Consider the following 22255-nt stretch of genomic DNA (forward strand, 5'->3'; position numbering starts at 1 on the left):
CATCGAATCGAATAGATCTAACAAATCAGCCGTCATTAACAACGGCGACAATCAGCGGTAAATCATCGAAAAAACCTACATTCAGCCGGAAAACTCGAAACTAAACAGTCGACACATACCGGATAGACGAGGACAAAGAAGACGAAGAAGACGAAGAGAGAGAGAGAGAGAGCCAATTGAAGAAAGAGAGTGCGACGACGAAGAAAGACGGTGAGAGATGACAGTGAGAGATGACGGCGAGAGATGACGGCGGGAGATTGACGGCAAGAGAGTGGACAATGACAGTATCGCCGGCGACGAGAGACGAGAGTTTCGATAATTTTTTTTTCTCGCGGTTTGTGAATAGTTAAAACTATTCACTTTCCCTCTCTTTGATATAAACGAGAGAAAACAAAACTGTGGATCTTAAAAAAACTGCTTAATGACGTGTTAATTCATATCTGATGTGTATTTTAATTTGTTGATGTGTATTTTTTTTTTTTTTTACTCAAATTCGGAAAACAAAACCCAAGGGGTAAATTGTAATTACACCCAGGGCACTAAACATTCTAGTAATTTTCAAAAGATTTATAGATTTGAGTAATAAACCAACTTTTGGGTAACATTTGAGTAATTCTTTCTATATTATATTACATAGTATTGATCTCCTATCGATCTATTTTATTTGACAGTTTATAGAAGGGATTGTGTTTGGATTCACTAATGTGGTTTTGTTTGTATAGCCTCTTTGTTTCCTTCCGGAACAATTCTTGGGTTCACTCCTAAGGTGAACCCCTTTGTTCATTTCTCATTATTTTAGCCAATAAGAATCTGATATGTCATAATGCATTTAAAAATCTATTCATTCACTTTCTTATAAAATAAGGAAATAAAATTTGTAAAATTAAAAACTTAAACCTCTTATTTATAAACTCAAACCGATATATAATTTTATTCTAATTATAAAATCTAAACCCTAACCATCTAATTTTTAAACCCAAACCGACATATAATTTCATTCTAATTGTAAAATTTAAACAATAACCATCTCATTTGTAAACCCAAACCGATATATAATTTCATTCTAATTATAAAATCTAAACCCTAATCATCTCATTTGTAAACCCAAACCGACATATAATTTCGTTTTAATTGTAAAATCTAAACCCTAACCACTTCATTTGTAAACCCAAACTGACATATAATTTTGTTTTAATTGTAAAATCTAAATCCTAACCACTTCATTTGTAAATCCAAACCGACATATAATTTTGTTTGAATTATAAAATCTAAACCCTAATTACCTTATTTGTAAACCCAAACCAATACATCATTTCATTCTAATTGTAAAATCTAAACCAAGCCAATATTTAACTTTCCTTAAAAAAAAAATTATACAGAATTTGTTTCCTTAATATGTATTACTTTTTAATTTAATTTTGATTTACTTTTATAAACAAGATAATGTATAGAAGATTCTGATTGGTTGATTAGGAAGAAGTGAACAAAAAGGTTCACCCTAGGAGTCAACCTAAGTATTTTCCTTCCGAGAATTAGTTGATAATACCACTCAATTAGTTTATGAGTAGTTTTTGACAAGAAAAGAAGAAGAGGTAGTAAGATTAATAATTAAAAATAGATTCTATAGGTTTCAATTTTTAAGAATTCCTAACTTTAATGATAACATTTTGAAAATTGGATATTTTAACTCTATTTTATTTATGAAAATATATTCAAATCCATTTTAATTTTTTATATTCAAATGTACTTTTTAAAAAGTATATGGGTATGCAAATGTTTTACAATTCTTTTAACTTTGATAACGCCGAACATCAATAAAATGTTTAATTATTTAGCTGGATAACACTAGATTTTATAAGTTTTAAATTTCATCCTACTATATTAATTGAGAAGTACAAATATGAAACTAACCTTAAAATGTGTAAAAAATTACATTCAATTGCCATTAGAAAAAAATAATTAAGCTTCATTAAATAATTTAAATAAATACAATTAATTAAAAATAAAAAATACTCACAGATCAAATATTAAAAAATCTAAAAAAATCTAAAAAAATATTTTCTCTTTCTAATAAATTATGGATGAAATTACTAATTTTTTTTTTAAAATATATAAACCAATCATAATTTTTAAAACTAAGATTTTATATCCAAGTATACAATACAATTATTTTTAATAATTAAATTCGATTTATATTGTGATTTGAATTTTTAAAAACAAAGATATATTACTCATTATATGAAATGTGTTTTAATTTCCACATTGGCAAGTTGGTAAAACTAAATTTATATAAATAATAAATTAATAAATAGTAATTTTAATATTAAATAAAACATTAATTTCACAAAATAATGATGCAAATACAACAAACAAACAATATAAAACTGTAATAATACGTCAAAAATAAAATAATATAATATTCTAAAATAATTATTATTCAAATAGACTAATAGATTTACATAACAATTTAAAATAAATATTATCTCAAACAAAATAACTTTTTAAAAAAAATAAAACATTAATTTTTCTTATTATATTATAATTTTTTTTTAAAATGTTGACCCGTGCTTTAAGCACGGGATATATCCTAGTTTTAAATATTTCGATATGCAGAAAATGTGCTTTTTTACTTTGATAACATTGAACATCAAACTATTAGCTGGATAACAATAGATTTTAGAAGTTTTAAACTAAATTACTGATATAAACTTACTTACATTAATATTATATATGCTTGGATTCATGTTCTATTTATATCATAAACTATGTTCTATTTATATCATAAACTAAGTACCATCGTTAGATATCTAAACAGAGATAAACATGTCATTAGTGAAAGGGATGTTTGGTCTGTGTTTCCTACTAATTAGGAAGCAAAATGATATGACTTCGTCCACTTAGAAGTTTTAAACAACTTCATTAAAAAATTCTCCCCCAAAAAGCTAATAACTGCCTCAACTATTTAAAACTATGCACTTAAGTGTAAACAACGCTATACTTTTACAGGTTGGTTTGTTCACTGTGTTCGGCAAAAGGCTCCTGTTCATTTCTAAACGATGGTACTTATTTTTGGGTTAGACCAAGTTTATCGGTAGTCTCTAAGTAGGGGTTGTTAAATTTTATATGAATTAATTGTGTGTTTTTTTAAATATAAGAACCCACTAGATAATAACCCGCGCTGGTAGCGCAGAGAATTTTTTTTTATTTTGTTATTTGTTAATATTATGTTTATGTTGAATCTACTAATAGGTAGGCCTGGAAACTACTACCGATACCCGTATTAGACCCGTTTCTCGGTTTGTATCCGTCCCGAAAAAGGTATCCGCAACTTTAGGGTCGAGTGAAGGGTATAATAATTATATTATCCATGAATAATGATCGAGTATCGAATATTAATTTAATTTTTTAGCGTCTCGTTACCCATCTTATTACCCGTTTTATTATCCGACTCATAAATACATGTTAATATTTTGTAGAATAATGTTACCAGCGTGAGAAAATATTTATGTAAATTTGGATTTGTTTGTTACAAAATAATAGTAGAAAATTTATTAATTCTATATATTTTATAAAATCATATATTTAATTTACTTAAGGTCATACTCTGATTTCGACCGTAGTTGGTACTACTATTTTGGTTTGGTACAATATCAAATTCGTTAACTATACATTTGGTAAAACCAAAAAAATCTAACAAAACATGTATTGACCCATGATTTGGTATTACAAATTGATGTGATTGTGTTTAGAGATCTTAATATACCAAATTTACAAATTGAAGTTATTGGTATAACATGTTGTATATTAATTTTATAGGTGAAAATTACAATTAGGTTATGTATATTATCAATATTATACACTTAGTATTGTTTATATAGTGAATATTGTGTATAAACAATTAAGTTTTAGCTACTTAAATAGTTTGTTATTATTTTCTAAGATTTATGAAACAATAAATAGAGTTTTATTATTTTGTAAACAAAACTAAACTTTTCTTTTGTTAGTTATTAGAATAATTAAAATATAATAGCATTTTCGTAATATGTCACATCAGAACTGGTTAATTTTTTAACAACATAGCTTAAATAACTATATAGATATATTTTAAAAATATAAACAATGTTGTATCCTAATTTTAATACATATTTGTTATTATTAAATGATTTAGATATGTAAATATTTAATCTTAGTTTTATAAATAAATTTAAGTTTTTTAATTTTCTAAATAGTCTGTTATTGTTTCCTAAAATTTCTAAAACAATAAATAGAATCTGTTTAACTATTTATTACATAATTTTGAAATAATTTTAATATTATTTTATTAAATAATTTCAAAATTATTTTATTAATGATTTCTTGTAATCTAATAAATTAATAATTACTATTTTTTTGGATAATCATTGTTAGGTTACAACAAATTTATATTAAGATTCTGTTATTATATTTTGTATTAAAATACAATGGCATTTTGTGTAATATTTTATATGGAGTAGGGTTATTTGTTTAAAAGGTTGCTTAAATAAGTATATAGATGATCTCTTAGATAAAATTTTCTCTTTTATTGGTAGGTTCTTATTTTGGGTCTCTTATTTTTGAAAATATTGTTTTTAAAAATTTAAAAATTTTAAATAGAATAGAAGTGGTATAAATGTGTAAACATTTAAAATTTTATAAAATTAGAAAATATTGCATTTTAATTAATTTTCAAACATACAAAACATAAAACATATTACAATAGAAATAACAGAGCATTTAGAATCACAAAACCAAAGTTTGAGACACTGACTAGTGGCTATCCTATAACCAAGAATTATTCATGTAGGCAACAATCACATTAACAGCAGAGGTAAAATACTACAAACATCAAATCCAATGTTTGAGAATCCTAAACTACAAACATCAAAGACAATATATATAGTGAGACCAAACCAAAGTCCAATAAAACCAAGAGTCGATGAGAGGAAGAGCAAACACAAAATGCAAACTATAGCCACCAGTGAAGCTGCGGCGTAACCAAAATCGGATGCTCCAAAGTTAACTCCATCAAATACAAACGCCAAAGCATTGACTGGTTGTGTCCCTGCGACAAACTTTAGTAAACAAGAACCGGATTTAGTCAAAATGTTATGTCATAATCTTTGTTTGATTAAAGAGTTAAGGGGATGTAAAGTAATCACCGGAAGTCCTATGCTAATGAGGTGTAAAACTTTATCGTCTTTTGTAAACACTTTTGCTCCAAAATGCAACGCTGCTCCAAGTATAGCCGCGAGTAGAAACCCGAGAACCAATCCCAACTGTCACAAGATTTAGTCCTGCAGGGCACATAGGCTTCCACAAACTTAAACAAAATATGCAGTACCTGCAGTACACGAGAAGCTGTAGCTGCGGCTCTTTTGTAGTCTTTCTTAGCAAAAGCGCTCGCTAGTATTGCCTTCAGAAACGAAAGTCATCGAATGATCATCTGAATATGAATACATCAAGAGAATCTAAAAGAAACACAATAAGACACTGGATAAATCATACGCAAACCATTTACTTCAACAATGTTTTGGGGACTACTTGTTTGCTGCAGCGAGTTCTGCACTGATAATGAAACTTGATTTCCCAGCTTGTCTCAAGTACTGAACATCTCCATTCATCAGCTTCACTTGTCACTTCTTCTGTATATGACAAGTGATTTAGAATGCTAAAACTTATATAAATACATGCCAAAACTAAAGTCTACAGCTCACTTAAATTCTTAATTGAAAAGAACAATAAACACCCTATCATCACCATCTACCAGAAATCACCTTATCATGTCCTCAAGTGATCCTTTATATGAACACCAAATTTAAAAAGTGCGAGTGTAGTAGAAGTAATACATACCATTCCTGCCAAAAAGCCTAGAATGTTGAACAACCTACACAAACGGGGACAAAAGACTAAATTCAATATCATGGGTATCTTCAAAGTGACTTTAGCAAGTTCAAGTATCAAATTCCAAGTTTTCTCCAACAATGAAGATCTCAATCAGGCTCTACTGGCTCATTTCTTGTTTAAATATCTCGCTCATGTACTGATATAACAATTGCAAGTTCACCTGCATAATGAAAAGTAGCTGCTCACTTGAATCACAGAACAAGAAAGAACTAAGGATCATGAAAAAAATCCAAGTCAAAACAAATCTCAAATTGGCTAATATCTCTATTGAGAAATCGAAGAACAAAAATAAAAATTCTCAATTATGAATTTCAGTCAAATTGAAGAACAAAAATGAGAATTCTAGATACAAATTCAGACCCTCGGAACAACTGCATTGGAACAAAAAAAACCAGAACTCGACACCGTCTAAATCGAGAAATGTCTACTCTGGGTTAGAGCTAGGTAGATCGGATCAGACCAGAAGAGCAACCAGAAATTGAAACAACAATGTGATGTGATAGAAGCTATACGATTTCGAAATTGGGATACCTACCTCAGAGGGGAATTCAGCAAGGAGACGTTCGCAGAAGAAGATGACATTATTGAACATAAACTGACTCTCGACACAATTCGGATTCTCCATTTTTTCTGATGAGACGAGAGAAAGAGAGAGAGAAGAGAGGAAAAGAAATCGAGTTTAGAGGAATGCCCTTTTCTATTATTCTCTTGGCCAACCAAAAATGGACACGTAGCGTCTCTTATGATCGATCTCAGTATGTTATATAAGAGAGCTTCTTCCTTCATTTCTTTTCTTTTGATTTAATTTTAACCCACAAAAAATCTTACAACCCCCTTAAAGATATTTTGAGAAATTATTGCATTTCATAAATTTTTAAAATTATAAAACATACATATTTTTAAAGATATTTTGACTTTATTAATTTCCTCAAGAGTGAGTCCCTTTGTCTTTGCATCTTTGGCACAATGGAGAATGGAGAGACAAAAGAAACAAATTATGGAACAGATAAACAAAGCAAAAATTCAGGTTCATCCAACCAGTAAGTGACACGTCACGGTCTCTTATGCAAAATTCAATGCCTTTTATATCTCTTATATTATCTGTATACTTCAATCCAAATAGCTATACATTATATTACATAGTATTGATCTCATATCGATCTATTTTATTTGACAATTTAAAGAAGGGATTCTGTTAGGATTCACTAATGTGGTTTTGTTTGTATAGCCTCTTTGTTTCCGAGAATTAGTTGATAAAAACCACTCAATTAGTTTATGAGTTTTGACAAGAAAAGAAGAAGAGGTAGTGTTTGCCCCAAAAAAAAAAAAAGAAGAGGTAGTAGATTCTAAAGGTTTCATTTTTAAAAATATCTAACTTTAATGATAACATTTTAAAATTGGATATTTTAACTCTATTTTATTTATGAAAATATATTAAAATCCATTTTAATTTTTTGATATTCAAATATACTCTTTTAAAATGTATTTGGGTATGCAAATGTTTTATAATTCTTTTAAATTTGATAACGAGAACATCAATAAAATGTTTAATTATTTAGCTGGATAACACTAGATTTTATAAGTTTTAAATTTCATTTTAAATATTTCGATATGCAGAAAACCACAATGTGGTTTTAACTTTGATAACATTGAACATCAAACTATTAGCTGGATAACAATAGATTTTAGAAGTTTTAAACTAAATTACTGATATAAACTTACTTACATTAATATTATATATATGTTTGGATTCATGTTCTATTTATATCATAAACTAAGTAACACCGTTAGATATCTAAACAGAGATAAACATGTCATTAGTGAAAGGGATGTTTGGTCTGTGTTTCCTACTAATTAGGAAGCAAAATGATATGATTTCGTCCACTTAGAAGTTTTAAACAACTTTATTAAAAAAATTCTCCCCCAAAAAGCTAATAACTGCCTCAACTATTTAAAACTATGCACTTAAGTGTCCTAATTGTTACAAATTTAGTAATTAACGGTCCCATATCAGAGGCAATAATCAATTGATTATTATTAAGATCCATTGAATTGGACCACCCAAAATCATACAGACACGTACCATACACACTCATTAATACTTTACATGCATACTATATCTTTTTTTTTTTTTTTTTGGACAAAACATGCATACTATATCTAAGGCTAAGCAAAACTATACTTTTACAGGTTGGTGTGTTCACTGTGTTCGGCAAAAGGCTCCTGTTCATTTAAAAGTTGGTACTTAGATTTCTGTATCTTCAGTGTCAATAAAGAGACAATGATTATTTATTTTTCTAAAAGAGAGGATGATAATAAGATTATATTATCCCCATCTAGCTTAAATTTTACAACATTATCTATTTAGAGATCATGAATGAAAAAAAGAAATCAAAATTTTGTCGAATTATGGGGAGATGACATGTAGTTAAATAGTGGAAAACTGATTTTTAGTTCAAAAAAGTTGAAAAAGATAAAATATGCCGGAGGTTCAGAAATTGATGTTTGCTTTTGTGAACTGAAAAACTTTGTGTGTGCGCCTAAAACCTCACTTTAGCCAGCATGTTTCTGGGCTGCTTTTTTAAGTGGGCCATTTAATTTCGGCCCGATTATATTTAATTTAAGTCTTAAACTAAACCATTGATTTATTAATTAGCCACGTCGATCATAAATACGCCTCTTTTTTCTATGGTTCGGATCCGAAGCTCTGGCTTTGGTACTCTTTTTGTTTTCAAGTCAAGACTTACTTTTTTTTTTTGGTAAGAGAGGGGGAGACAAATTAGGCTCCTCTCATATTATTAGAAAAAATAGAAAAACAACTACAAACGGACTGACCGTGGCATAGTACAACCAACAACATCTTCAAAAATAATTCCCTGAATACATTTAGGACTAACAATCAAAGAATGAAAACGCAAAGGGAGAGGGTAAACACATAGTTAGCTAATTCGTCAGCAAGACGATTAGCTTCCCTATACACATGACGAATACGGACTAACCAGTCCTTCAAGATAAAACCATAGCACAAACGTATTAGGAAAGACAGGGGATGAGAATCATTGATCCATGTAGTAAAAAAACCTACCACTAGCTCAGAGTCCACCTCAAGATCCACCCGCGTACATTCCTTCTCCCAAGCCATCACCAAGCCATAATAAACACCCCAAAGCTCTGCAAGTGGTGCTGAACAGAACCCTATATTCAGAGCAAACCCGATGAGCCAATTACCTTCCCCGTCCTGCAAGACACCTCCGGCTGTTGCCTTCCCTGGATTGCCCCATGATGCACCATCCGTGTTTATTTTTAACCACCCCTCCTGCGATGGAGACCATGATATCAAACGTTCTTCTCGTACCACTCCTGCTCTCTCACTCACTGAAACCAAGAAAGCCTTATAGGTCTCCTCAGCCAAGCCCTTCAAAAAACGAATTCTATCACGGAACTTACCCAAACCACCAAAAATATCTCCACACCGCCACTTCCACCCCCATCACACTGCTCCAACAAACAGCGTATTATTCTAATATTTATATTTATTTTTATAACTATTATTTTTATCTAGCGTAGTGTTCTGTCAAGACTTACTCGGAAAACATAACTATTATTTTTATACTTATTTGATTTGAGACCATATTATTTTATTGATTTAATTAGTTGGCTCAGTTCAAAATTCTAATTTTACTGAAAGTAATAGTAGAATATTTTCCTCTAGATTTATTTATTTATTTAAATTTACAGTTTTTAATGGAAGAAGTAGAATGGTGCCAAAGAAAAAAAGCAAAATGTTGAATAAGTGGAATTATATATCAACATTATTGGCGAAAAAAATGTTTCTAATAAGGTGTATTCTCCTAATTGTATAGCTAATTTACAGTCTCTTTTTACTAGAAAAATCAGACAACCAATATATGGCAGGAAACAAATTATTGTATTCAAAAAATTTGTATTAACGTATTTATTAGTAATAATAATTATTTGTTGGTTTGTAAATTATATTATCAAACAAAAAAGAGAATTACATATATAGCCGAAAAAGAAAGAAAGAATAATAAAACGAAGCTGGGACGTTTGGAGTCAGGTTCGGAGCGTATTTCGCCTCCTTTGCCAATCTCACGAGAGAGAGAAGAGAGACAAAGAGAAAGTGAGGGAAAATATTTGCATTTCAAAACACCTTTTTTCTCGCTTCTTCTTCTTCTTCTTCTTCCTCCCGTTGCTTCTTCTTCATCCTTTATAAACAAACACAACACCGCAAAATTCTCTGTATCTCATAAAAAAAAAAAAAAAAAAATTCTCCAAATCTCTCTCTCTCTCTCTCTCTCTCTCTTTGTGTCGATGGCGGCGACGACATCGGAGATCAACAACAACGATCTTTCCTTCTCCGTAGTATCGATCGTTGAAGATGTTCTTCAACAGCATAGTACCCGATCAAGCGACGTCGGTTTGGTTTCCCGCAAAGTTGAAGAATCTTGTGAGTCTTTTTGTTGATTTTTTTAGATCCTTTTCAATATCGTTCAATTCTGGGTTTCAACCGGGAGAGAGAGAAACTAGTAATTTTGTAATTTTTGATGAGCTTGCATCAATTCGATTTTTTTTTTTTTTTTTTTTTTTTTTTTAATTTTGGTGAAAATTAGGTTTTTTATTTATTTTATTTTCAATTATATGAAAATTAGGTTTTGTAGGCGCTATGGGTATTTTCTCGAAAATTTCTTAGTCTGAAGAAAGTTTTATAATAATTTTTGTTGGTTATGTAAAAAAAAAGCTATAAGAAGATATGAAGCTGCTGGGTGGCTTAGAGAAATGCTTGGAGTTTCCAATGGTAAAGATTTCCCAGCTGAGCCTTCTGAAGAAGATTTTAGGCTTGGCTTGCGAAGTGGTATTGTTCTTTGCAATGTTCTTAACAAAGTTAATCCTGGCTCAGTCTCTAAGGTATACTTTATTTATGGGTGTTGATGTTTTTTTAAGTATGGAGATGAAGGATTAGGCTCATATTTTGCTCTATTAAATTTCAGGTTGTTGAAGCGCCTGATGATGTTGCGGATGGAGCTGCACTCTCAGCTTTCCAGTACTTTGAAAACATCAGGAACTTTTTAGTTGCTATTGAGGATATGGGTTTGCCATCTTTTGAAGCTTCAGATATGGAGAAGGTATGTACAAACTAGTTTGATTTAACAAGATACAGATGTGTAGCTTTTTTTCTTGATTGATTTGTTGAAACATATATATATATATATATATATATATATATATATATATTTATTTTTTTCTTTTTCTAGGGAGGCAAGTCTATAAGGATAGTGAACTGCATTCTTGCTCTGAAATCTTACAGTGAGTGGAAACTCAAAGGTGAAAATGGTCCTTGGAGGTATGGATCCAACATGAAGAATAACTTTGGTTTGAGAAAACCATTTCTGAGGAAAAATTCAGAGCCCTTCATGAGTTCCATATCAAGAACTGATCAACCTGATGCTGGGCAAGATCTTTGTGACAAAGTAAGTGGATAAAATTCATGCATAATGGAAATGTTTGTTTCTATAGCAGTGGATTGTGTGAAGTTGTTCACAAAACTGTTTACTTTTTTGCAGGGAGATTCTAGATCCATAAATGGGCTTGTTCGGTCATTCATTGCAGACAGAAAGCATGACGATATTCCAAATGTAGCCAACTTAAAAACTCTGCCTTTATAGTTTTTTCTGCAGTTCCCTTTCTTAATGAAAGCTTTGCATTGGTCTGTATTAAGCTTCTTAAGGCATATATAATATGAATTGAAACGCTTCATATTAAAAAAACTGATCTTTATCTATCACCCTTCGTAGGCTCAGTAATTGTTAGCAAGACTAGTACTAGACACCATTTCGAAAACACTTATTGAGAAATCTGACTTCTTTTCCTACTTTTCAGGTTGTAGAGTCTGTGTTGAACAGAGTTATGGAAGAAGTCCACCAGCGGTTATCAATCCACAATGAAATGGTGAGGGCAAGTGGAGATGCTGTTATTTTCTTTGGAGTGAACAAGTACAGTCAGTCTGAGGTTTTGATTGATCTGACTCATTGATGCAATGAAACTGGCTTTCAATTTTTTTTCAGATGAAATCAAGTTCAAAACCTATTCCAGAAGATATATCATCCTGTGAGACAGTGGTCCGGTCTCAGCAGTGTGATGCAAGAGAAGATGAGGAAGCAGAAGAAAACAGTCCGTCCCAGGTTGTAGAAGAAAAGTTTCAAAGGACACATTTTGAACATTACGAAGAACAAGAGATTCTTCGGAATCAACAAAAACACATCCAGGTAAGTTCCATTTTCTATGGCACTGGAGGATCTAACAACCATATCATGAAAGTGGTTTCTTATTCTATCTTCCAATCACAAGTTAAAAGAGAATTTAAGCATTGTTTTTATTGCTTACAGGAGTTGAAGCAAACCTTAAACACTACAAAAGCGGGAATGCAGTTACTGCAGATGAAGTATCAAGAAGATTTCTTTCACCTAGGTGTCAACTCAGATCATGTTCTTGCTATCTTCTTGTTGAGGCCTCAATGTTCAATCAGTAAATATCTAATCTGTCATCATTTTTGGGTTTGTGTCACACAGGCAAGCATTTAAATGGTCTAGCTTATGCGGCTACGGGATACAAAAGGGTTCTTGAAGAAAACCGAAAACTGTACAATCTAGTGCAGGATCTAAAAGGTAACTTGATTTGTGTTAGTCATACTTCTAGGGTCTTGAATCACAAAGACAGTTCCTATAACCTGCGTAATGACCTCACACTTGGTTGGGAATGTATAGGAAACATACGGGTGTACTGTCGGGTCAGGCCTTTCTTGCCTGGGGAAACAACTGGTTTGAGTGCTGTGGAACACATAGAAGAAGGGACCATCACGATCAGAGTGCCATCAAAGTATGGGAAAGCAGGGAATAAACCATTTATGTTCAACAAAGTCTTTGGCCCTTCTGCAACACAAGGTTAGAAGGCTTTGATTTTATGTCCCTGTAATATTTAGTTTGTTGCGCTGCGCTGTGAATAACATTAGGAAATGAATCCACTGTTCTTCAGAGGAAGTGTTTTCAGACATGCAGCCTTTGGTACGGTCAGTTCTTGATGGCTACAATGTCTGCATCTTTGCTTATGGCCAAACCGGGTCAGGGAAAACTTTCACCATGGTTAGAATTACTTTACTTGTCTATCCAATCTTTTTAAGATAATTAGATTTTTTTTTTCTTTGATATACAACACCAAATTCCTAATTTTCCTAACTACTCTAGACAGGGCCTAAGGAGCTGACTGAAGAAAGCCTAGGTGTAAACTACAGGGCACTGGCAGATCTGTTTCTTCTATCAAATCAAAGAAAAGACACGACCAGCTACGAAATTTCAGTTCAGATGCTGGAGATTTACAACGAGCAAGTCAGAGATCTTCTTGCAACTGATGGCCAGACTAAAAGATATCCTTTGTGTTAATATTATAGGTTTGACTGTTGTCTTCATCTTTTAGAAACTCTGAGATACTTCGATTTTGTTTGTTCCTTAATTCTTGATTACATTAGAGATCAGAAACAACTCTCAAAATGGAATTAATGTGCCGGAAGCAAGTTTAGTGCCTGTCTCATCGACGGATGACGTTATACAGCTGATGGATCTTGGACAAATGAACCGTGCAGTGAGCTCTACAGCTATGAATGATAGAAGTAGTCGATCCCACAGGTTTGTTGTCCTTTATATTCTTCTATTTTATTATGAGTACTCTCTTGCATAACTCGTTCTAACTCCAATTCTTCTTTTCTTTGGCAGTTGTGTAACTGTTCATGTTCAAGGCAGAGACCTCACATCTGGTACTATCCTCCATGGTTCTATGCATCTGGTTGATCTTGCAGGGAGTGAGAGAGTAGACAAGTCTGAGGTGACTGGAGACAGACTGAAGGAGGCTCAGCACATCAACAAATCCCTCTCGGCTCTTGGAGATGTCATCTCCTCGCTTTCCCAGAAGACTTCTCATGTGCCTTACAGAAATAGTAAACTCACTCAGCTTCTGCAGGACTCCCTCGGTGAAATTCTCGAAACCATCTTACCTTGTTGCATTTTGTGTCTGTACATGGACTTGAATCTTATACAACAAATTTTCTACAATATCAGGAGGATCAGCCAAGACGCTTATGTTTGTCCACATAAGTCCAGAAGCTGACACTCTCGGAGAAACTATTAGTACTCTGAAGTTTGCTGAACGAGTGGGAAGTGTTGAGCTAGGCGCTGCTCGTGTGAACAAAGATAACTCAGAGGTTAAGGAGCTTAAAGAACAGGTTCGTAAACCATACACCATGACTAGAATGTGGTTGTTCTACATACTCATTTGCTGTTTTCGTTCATTCTCTCCCCATATGTATATCATATCACTAATCTGCTACTGTTCTTGGGGGTTCTTAGATTGCTAATCTTAAGATGGCTCTAGTGAGGAAAGGAAATGGTAATGATGTACAACCAACCTCTTTACCAATCAACCGTGAGAGAATATCGAGAAGAAGATCCCTTGAAACTCCTACTATTCGACCCAAATTACCTACTATGGGAAACACATCAAGCAACAGTAAGCCCCAGATCATGGATCTAAGTGGACCAGAGGTATGCTCTGCCTTCTTTCATGAGCAACAAATGCTGCTGATTTAAACTAACTAGAATTTATAAATTATGTCATTTGGGTATAAATGTAATATACCCTTTGAAACATATGCAGGCTTTTAGCGATTCTACTGCATCTTCAAGAAGACACAGCTTAGATATCCATGAGCTTATGAAATCTTCTTCTCCGGCTTGGCCGAGGCAATCACTCGAGGATAGAGAATCTAAGTCAGGGGAGTGGATCGATAAGCACGAAGAACTAATTCAAGATCATAATCCGAATCCTCCTGAGCAGTTTTACCAGTCAATGGTCCCTCAACAACATTCACTGTAAGTAACTCACATTACATTTTATACTTTACTGTATGTAACTCTTCATCTTCTTAATATTGATCTTTCAAACGACAGAAATGGTGGGAAACAAGATTTCGAAGTGCAGAGTATAACGGATAACGAATCTGATGAAGCCACAGCAAGCGATTGCTCAGATTCTGATTTGCTGTGGCGATTGAGCGTTCAAGTGAATGTTCCCAGAGTTTCTAATGTCCAAAACTCAGCAAACCCCAAATCAAAGAAAATTCAGCCAAGAACTGCTAAACTCTCAGAAACTAGGTTACAAAAATATATATACTTTTTTACAAGTGTTTCCAGCTAGTTTTATCGATCTAATTGGGAGCTTTTGTCTTTTTTTGCTTGTGACAGAAGCTTGATTCCATCGCTGATCCCAGCACCAAGCAAGAGACTTCCTAATTCGCAGCCGCAGCGACCAACCAGAGATGGGAAACGCAGACTGAGTTTAGGCACATGAACCATGTTTTCTCACCAGTTTTGTAAAGAGTTTTTAAAGGAAGGAGACAAAAATATTTGTTATTTGTATATTGCGAGAGCTTTCTCTGTTTTGGCCGCTCTTATTGTGTCATTATGATAAAATCTCAAATTTGTTGCTTTGAGTGTACAAAAAAGGATTCCTTATTATACAATCTTCTTTTGGATTCTTATTAAAGTATGTGTATGCATATACTATAATTTTAATAATTTTTTGAACAATATCAAATGTAGTAAAAATGGGAGAAAAGTTACAAAGAATCCTTGTGATTTTATAAAGCAACTATAAAGATCAATATGCTTTTGAAGTAAAATGGCGCATACATAATAATCCTACACAGGGCTACCATATGAATAGTGTTGGCAATGGCAGAATGTTTTGTTTTAAGGAATAATAAAAAGTTTAACTCTGATTTACCAAACCAACTTTGTTATTTCAATTACTCAATTAGTTTACTTGTCTGTATCAATTATGGACATTTAACATATAATGTCTATTGCATAAAAACCCTTAATATAGTAGTTTGATCAAACTCAAATTTAAGACTCCGAAAAAAAGTAGAAGAAGCCAAGACTATGTTAGAAACTTGAGGAAAAAAAATACATTCATACTTAGGAAAACATACAATTCAAAAGATATAACAAAAATTGTCGACTTCTTACAAACCCTAAATCTAAATCGGCCACAAGAAGAGACTTTTTGCTAACAGAGTTCAACTCATAATCTAACATTCATAATCATATACATAATAGAAAATAATAAACCATTGACCTAGTCAAAGACCTAATTGAATTGTAAGAAGAGAACGTCAATGGATCAGCAAAAGACGACGGAGTTTGATTATTCCACCCCACAAACTGATCAAAGTGGACAAGTGGTGGGGTTTGTGTCTGCATCTGAGGAGGAAACACCATGGGAAGATCAGAGTCGTTACTTCTTAGACAAAGTCCTTGTGCCCCAAGTGAAGCCGTACTCATCGATGGGTCAAAGCCAGAAACAGAGTGAGAGAGTTGACAGAAGCTACCGTTGTCATGGTTATAGAGAAAGACTGAAACTTTGCTCTGATGTTGTTGAGTCAATGATGGCGTCGATAGGTCTTGCTTTGTTTTTGACACACCGCTCATCAATGATGCATCTGTTGTGAAGAAACTGGCGGAAGACACCACAGGGTTCTGATCGGGTTTCGTCTGGTTCTGTAACCGAAGAAGCTTATCTTGTAACACCCGTAGAGCACTCTCTAACGAAGCCTCAATCTCCAAGACTTTCTCAGAGAATCTGTTGTCCTTGATATCAAAAAATGTCTTCTTGTCTTTGAGGGTCTTCTTATTGAGAATCAGAGAAAGGTTTGTGCTATTCTTGCGTCTCTCTCTATCGTTTAGTTTGCTGAATCTCTCCGCCATGTCTCGAACCTTGGATTGATCTTCCGGCCATGTCTTGACGAGTTCTCCGTAACGGCCGTAGTATATAACACAGACTTTGATATCGCATAGGTTTGAAAGCTCGGAGGCTTTCTTAAACATGTATGTTCTCTCAAAGGAAGATTTGTTGTCTTCTTTGATACGGAAGAGAACGAGGGTTGTTTCTTGAAACTATAGTTTCAAAGTAGTATAAAGAACACAAGAATTTAAAAGAATCACTCTCTTTTATTAACCTTTAGGAAACTCTCTCAAAACCCAAAGCTTTCTTGTTCTCTCTCAAACTTCTTAAGTTATGCCACACATTGGCATCTCCTTATATAGAGAACTCAAAACACCAAAACCTATTCTTATTAGAATTTGTATATATTTAAATAACTCTTAAATATATCTTGTCATTATCCTAATTTTTTAAAAACCACAACTTGGTAGGATTAGGATTCCTTATGACTCAAGCTTTTTTCAAGCTTAAGTCGACAATCTCCCCCTTAAGCTTGAAGTTAGTCTCCTCCAAGTCTTCCACTCCAATTAGCTCCCTCATTTGAATGAACTTGATTCTTCCTAGTGCCTTAGTCAAAATATCAGCCTTCTGCTCATGTCCAGGCACATGTTCTACCTCTATTTGACCATTCTCCACACACTCTCTTATAAAGTGATACCTTGTGTGAATATGTTTGCTCCTACCGTGAAAAACAGGATTCTTAGTTAGAGCGATTGCTGATTTGTTGTCGACCCTGATCGTAACTTTCTCACCCGGCACACCTGTAACCTCACTCAGCAAATCTTGAAGCCATATGGCCTGTCGAGCTGCTTCTGTTCCGGCCATAAACTCGGCCTCGCATGACGACAACGCCACCGTATCTTGCTTCTGCGAGCACCAAGAGATTGGGCTTCCTCCAAGGTAGAAAATGTGACCTGTGGTGCTTCTTCCATCATCTTGATCCACATTGTGACTTCTGTCACTATAGCCTATCAATCTTGGCACTTTTGTAGCAGACCTTTTAAACACTAAACCGAAGTTTGTAGTACCCTGCAAGTACCACAACACTTGTTTCATCGCAGAACCGTGAGAAACCTTAGACGTTTGCATATACCTGCTTAATACTCCTACACAATAGGTTAGATCCGGTCGAGTGTGAAGAAGATAGCGAAGGCAGCCAACATTCTACCTGAAGCTTGTAGCATCAATATCTTCCTCCTCCTCTGCTTTTGCTAATTTCAAACCGGACTCCATTGGTGCAAGAGTTCGTTTGCAGTCTTTCATGTCAGCTTGTTCTAGGATCTTCTTAGCATATCGCTGTTGAGTCAGCATTATCCCACCGTCGAACTGACACACTTCAATCCCCAAGTAGTATGTAAGTCTCCCTAGATCACTCATGTCAAACTTGGTTGTCATCTCTGATTTGAACTTGTTGATAACACGAATGCTTGATCCTGAGACGAACAAATCATCTACATACATTGCAACTACGAGTAAGTTCCCTCTTACCTCCTTGCGGTAGACTGATGGTTCCTTAGAACACTTCCTGAACTGTAACCCCACAAGAATCTGATTTAACTTGTTGTTCCAAGCTCTTGGAGCTTGTCTTAGCCCATATAATGCCTTGTTGAGTTTGTAGACCTTGTCTTCACTCCCCTTTACCTCAAATCCTTCAGGCTGTGTAACATAAACTGTTTCTTTTAATTCACCATGTAGGAATTCAGTCTTAACATCAAGGTGGTGTATCTCCCAACCATTAGAAGCTGCAAGATTGAGTAAAAGTCGTATAGTCTCTATCCTGGCCACGGGAGCAAAGACTTCCTCAAAGTCGACTCCATACTGTTGAACATAACCTTTTGCCACCAATCACGCTTTGTATTTATTGATAGTCCCATCCGAGTTTCGCTTAAGCTTGAATATCCATTTTAAACCTATTGGTTTAACTCCAACTGGCAAATCCACAAGGTCCACACTTGATTTTTCTTGATCGATAGTAGCTCATCCTCACACGCACATATCCACTCTTTAATGTCTTTTGCTTCATAGTAGTTACTTGGCTCATGATTAAGTGCATAAGCAAGAACTCCCCTTCTTCCTCTGCTAACAAGACGTAATCCTGCAAATACTTCGGTTTTACTACTTGCCTTGTTGTTCGTCGAGGAATTTGCTGTTCTTGATTCTGAACTTCTTCGGTCTCTTCATCATTAAGAGAGTTTTCAGAATTGTTATCTTCGTCCTCTTCATTGTTTTGTTGAATTCGATCCATATGAGTATCATTATCATCAACAGATTCTTCCTCATTCTCCTGCTGGATGCCTCGATTTCCAAAATCTCCAAACATAACACTGAAACTACCACTTTGTTCTGCATCTTGGTTGTGAGCACTCCAATTCCAACCCTTTGTCTCATCAAATACCACATCCTTGCTTACAATTATTCTCTGAGTTTGTGGTTCCAATAGTCTATAGGCCTTAGAACCAGGCTCTATCCCGAGATGAACTGTGGTTCGTGATCTATCATCTAGCTTTCGAAGGTGAGGTTTGTCCACTTTAGCGTATCCAATGCAGCCGAATACTCTGAGATGATCGATATTTGGTCTCTTGTTCCGTAGTGCCTCATATAGTGTCTTACTCTCAAGTGATCGTGTTACAATCATGTTCAACAAGTAAGTCGAATGTCTAATGGCTTCACCCCAGAGGTAGTTTGGAACCTGCATGTGCTTCATGATGCTTCTTGTCATTTCTAACAGTGTCCTATTTCTTCTTTCGACCACCCCATTCTGTTGTGGAGAGTATGGAGCTGTAACGTGTCTCTTAATACCGAATTTCTCACAAAAAGCATTAAAATCTTGTGACACAAACTCTCCCCCTCTATCAGTTCTGAAATTCTTTATAGTAGCCCCTGTCTCTTGTTCCACATGTTGCTTAAACCTCTTAAACTTCTTAAAAGCTTCACTCTTCTCTTTCAGTAGGATTGTCCACATGTACCGAGAATGGTCATCTATAAGAACAAATATATATTTGTTACCTGCAGCTGTGCTTCGCGAGATAGGACCGCAGAGATCACCGTGAATGAGTTCTAACACCGTATCTGCTCTGTACGAAATAGCTTTTGGAAACATCCTTCGTGTTTGCTTACCAAGTAAGCACGATGAACACACTTCTGCCATAACAGTGAACCATGGTAATCCTTGAGTAATAATACGATCTCCCTAGGATAGAACTCCGATGAAAGGCTATAGACTAGTGACTGGTGGTGAGGTTTGATGGTGATGGTGCGGAAGTGACAAATACGATGGAGGTGGTGATGATCACGTGATAGAACAATGATTCGATGGGGATAGATGTTTAGATGGTTGTATGGATTGAGATAAAGTGAAGAGTTTCTGAATCACAAAGTGTATAGAAACCCAGAAATCAAGAACGCATTCAAGAATTCGAATTGAGAGAAAAAGTGAAACAATACTTGCTCATACAACTTCTTCGCTGAAGAACAAAGAGGCGTAGCTTTGGGGCTTTATAATTAACCCTAGGGCTCGACACTCCAAACAACAGGAAGTTCAAAATAAAACAACAAGACGTTTAAAGGAAATATGAAAACAGCAAAATGTCTAGGTGACCTGTAGTAGTACAGAAATCACTTGTACTATTTCAGAAGTACATTATTCCTCATTGGTAATGACTTCTAGATAACTCGACATAGTGATCCATTTGCCTCATTAAAAACCATACTGAGAAAACCCATTGGGACAAAACTCAGTTATGGGAAAAAGAGTACAAACTTCACACCTAAGTTATCTAGGTATCATTACCGGGTGAAGTCTTCAAGGTGGATATGTTGAAGACTTGGATCCTCGGTAGGTTGAATGACCCGTCAACTATGAGTGAGTGAGCTTCCTTGGCCATCTCCTTAGCTCTTGAACGAGTGATCCTTCCCACCATCTTCGGTTTCTCTGCAGCCTCTGGCTCCGTGCTTGCCACGATCATATCATCCTCCCCCTCTTCAAAAGGATTTGTCCTCAAATCAGAATCTGCATAGTAAGGGAGCAAGTCAGAAACATTGAATGTTGATGATATGGTATATTTACCTTGAAGATCAATCTGGTATGCATTGTCATTGATCCTCTTGATGACTTCAAATGGACCATCAGCTCGTGGTAGAAGCTTGCTCTTCCTCTCTTCTGGGAACCTATCCTTGCGTTAGTGAATCCACACTAAGTCTCCTTCTTCGAAAACGACCTCCTTCCTGCCCTTGTTCGCATGCTTCTCATATTGCTTGGTCCTTTTCTCTATGTTCTCCTTAGCTTTAGCATGTATCCTCCTCACCTGTTCAGCCTTTTCTTTGCCATCAAAGCTACACTTCACACTTAAAGGTAAAGGAATCAAGTCTAGAGGTGATTGTGGATTAAAACCATAGACAATTTCAAAAGGAGAAAATAGAGTAGCAGAATGCTTAGCGTGATTATATGCGAACTCAACATGTGGTAGACATTCTTCCCATGATTTGAGATTTCTTCTCACTAAGGTCCTGAGGAGTGTAGATAGCGTCTTGTTCACCACTTCGGTTTGCCCATCTGTTTGCGGGTGACATGTGGTTGAGAATGATAGCTTGGTTCCTAGCTTAGCCCATAACGTCCTCCAGAAGTGTCCTAGAAACTTTGTATCTCGGTCTGAGACAATTACTTGAGGCATTCCATGTAGGCGTACTATTTCCCTGAAAAACAAGTTAGCTACAATAACAGCATCGTCCGTCTTGTGACTTGCAATGAAATGAGCCATCCTGCTAAACCTGTCAACCACAACAAAAATCGAATCTCTACCATTTCTGGTTCGAGGTAAGCCAAGAACAAAATCCATAGAAATATGAGTCCAAGGTTGAGAAGGGATAGGGAGAGGAGTGTACAAGCCGTGGGGCTGTACCTTACCCTTCGCCATTTTGCAGATATGGCACCTAGAACAAACCTTCTCAACGTCCTTCTTCATTTGCGGCCAATAGAAGTGTTCTTGCAGTCCAAGTAGAGTCTTTGACACTCCAAAATGTCCAGCTAGTCCACCTCCGTGGGCTTCTCTGATCAGCAGCTCTCTCATGGATCCTCTTGGTATACACAATCGGTCCTTATAAAATAGATATCCATCCTGCCTATAATAGTTTTCAAAAGCAAACTTATGGCATTTGCCATAGCTCTCAGCAAAATCGATGTCAGTCTCATAAAGTTCTACTATTTCAGCAAAACCTTCTAGCTTGGAAGACAAAGTAGAAATGAGAGTGTACCTCCTGGATAATGCATCTGCCACTACATTATCCTTACCTTTCTTGTACTTAACCGTGTAGGGAAAAGTCTCAATGAACTCCATCCATCTGGCATGTCTCTTGTTGAGCTTCTGTTGTCCTTTGAGATGCTTCAGGGACTTATGATCAGTGTGAATAACGAACTCCTTGGGCTACAGGTAATGCTGCCACGTTTGAAGAGTCCGGACTAAGGCGTACAGCTCCTTGTCATATGTAG

At 34.8% G+C, this 22255-nt stretch overlaps 2 protein-coding genes and 1 pseudogene across 19 annotated transcripts; 1 reads left to right on the top strand and 2 right to left on the bottom strand.

Moving 5' to 3' along the window:
* Positions 1-4810: 4810 nt before the first annotated feature.
* On the bottom strand, positions 4811-6659 carry LOC104771173 (protein DETOXIFICATION 42-like). 17 transcript variants are annotated; one of them, XR_015592771.1, is made up of 7 exons: positions 6458-6591; positions 5999-6082; positions 5869-5902; positions 5537-5660; positions 5360-5431; positions 5178-5248; positions 5026-5090 (listed from the first exon to the last, which is right to left on the bottom strand). XR_015592771.1 is itself a non-coding variant. In XM_087504894.1 (6 exons), exons 1-5 carry the CDS (start codon positions 6545-6547, stop codon positions 5186-5188), a joined length of 360 nt encoding a protein of 119 aa, XP_087361020.1. In that variant the 5' UTR covers positions 6548-6659; the 3' UTR covers positions 4811-5090; positions 5178-5185. The 17 variants fall into 17 exon arrangements, 5 of the variants coding, with proteins under 5 accessions (XP_087361020.1, XP_087361018.1, XP_087361017.1 ...); XR_015592773.1 differs by having other exon boundaries at positions 5560-5660; positions 5793-5902; XR_015592772.1 differs by having other exon boundaries at positions 5793-5902.
* Positions 6660-9978: 3319 nt separating this feature from the next.
* On the top strand, positions 9979-15575 carry LOC104771174 (kinesin-like protein KIN-14G). 2 transcript variants are annotated; one of them, XR_015592763.1, is made up of 19 exons: positions 9979-10390; positions 10682-10848; positions 10932-11066; positions 11196-11411; positions 11505-11576; positions 11821-11889; positions 12006-12206; positions 12327-12408; positions 12510-12605; positions 12705-12881; positions 12973-13079; positions 13182-13369; positions 13463-13619; positions 13707-13960; positions 14049-14212; positions 14337-14531; positions 14644-14858; positions 14937-15140; positions 15231-15575. XR_015592763.1 is itself a non-coding variant. In XM_010495656.3 (19 exons), the coding sequence occupies exons 1-19, from the start codon at positions 10255-10257 to the stop codon at positions 15334-15336; spliced, it is 2937 nt and encodes a 978-aa protein (XP_010493958.2). In that variant the 5' UTR covers positions 9987-10254; the 3' UTR covers positions 15337-15575. The 2 variants fall into 2 exon arrangements, 1 of the variants encoding a protein (XP_010493958.2); XM_010495656.3 differs by having other exon boundaries at positions 9987-10390; positions 13182-13360; positions 13458-13619.
* A 516-nt stretch (positions 15576-16091) lies between these two features.
* On the bottom strand, positions 16092-16874 carry LOC104772636 (agamous-like MADS-box protein AGL93 pseudogene; annotated as a pseudogene).
* Positions 16875-22255: the final 5381 nt, after the last annotated feature.

Source organism: Camelina sativa, chromosome 20, assembly GCF_030686135.1.
Source record: "Camelina sativa cultivar CO46 ecotype springtype chromosome 20, ASM3068613v1".
Lineage (NCBI taxonomy): Eukaryota > Viridiplantae > Streptophyta > Magnoliopsida > Brassicales > Brassicaceae > Camelina > Camelina sativa.

What these genes read in the sequence shown, in the direction of transcription:
- LOC104771173 (XM_087504891.1), bottom strand. Translation starts at nt 6,547, where the DNA reads ATGGAGAATCCGAATTGTGTCGAGAGTCAGTTTATGTTCAATAATGTC. An exon ending in CAGCTTCTCGTGTACTGCAG is followed by an intron (nt 5,295 to 5,359) that starts GTACTGCATATT and finishes ATCTTGTGACAG; the next exon opens with TTGGGATTGGTTCTCGGGTT. An exon ending in TCATTAGCATAGGACTTCCG is followed by an intron (nt 5,091 to 5,177) that starts GTGATTACTTTA and finishes TGTTTACTAAAG; the next exon opens with TTTGTCGCAGGGACACAACC.
- LOC104771174 (XM_010495656.3), top strand. Translation starts at nt 10,255, where the DNA reads ATGGCGGCGACGACATCGGAGATCAACAACAACGATCTTTCCTTCTCC. An exon ending in TATCAATCCACAATGAAATG is followed by an intron (nt 11,890 to 12,005) that starts GTGAGGGCAAGT and finishes ATTTTTTTTCAG; the next exon opens with ATGAAATCAAGTTCAAAACC. An exon ending in TTAAGGAGCTTAAAGAACAG is followed by an intron (nt 14,213 to 14,336) that starts GTTCGTAAACCA and finishes GGGGGTTCTTAG; the next exon opens with ATTGCTAATCTTAAGATGGC.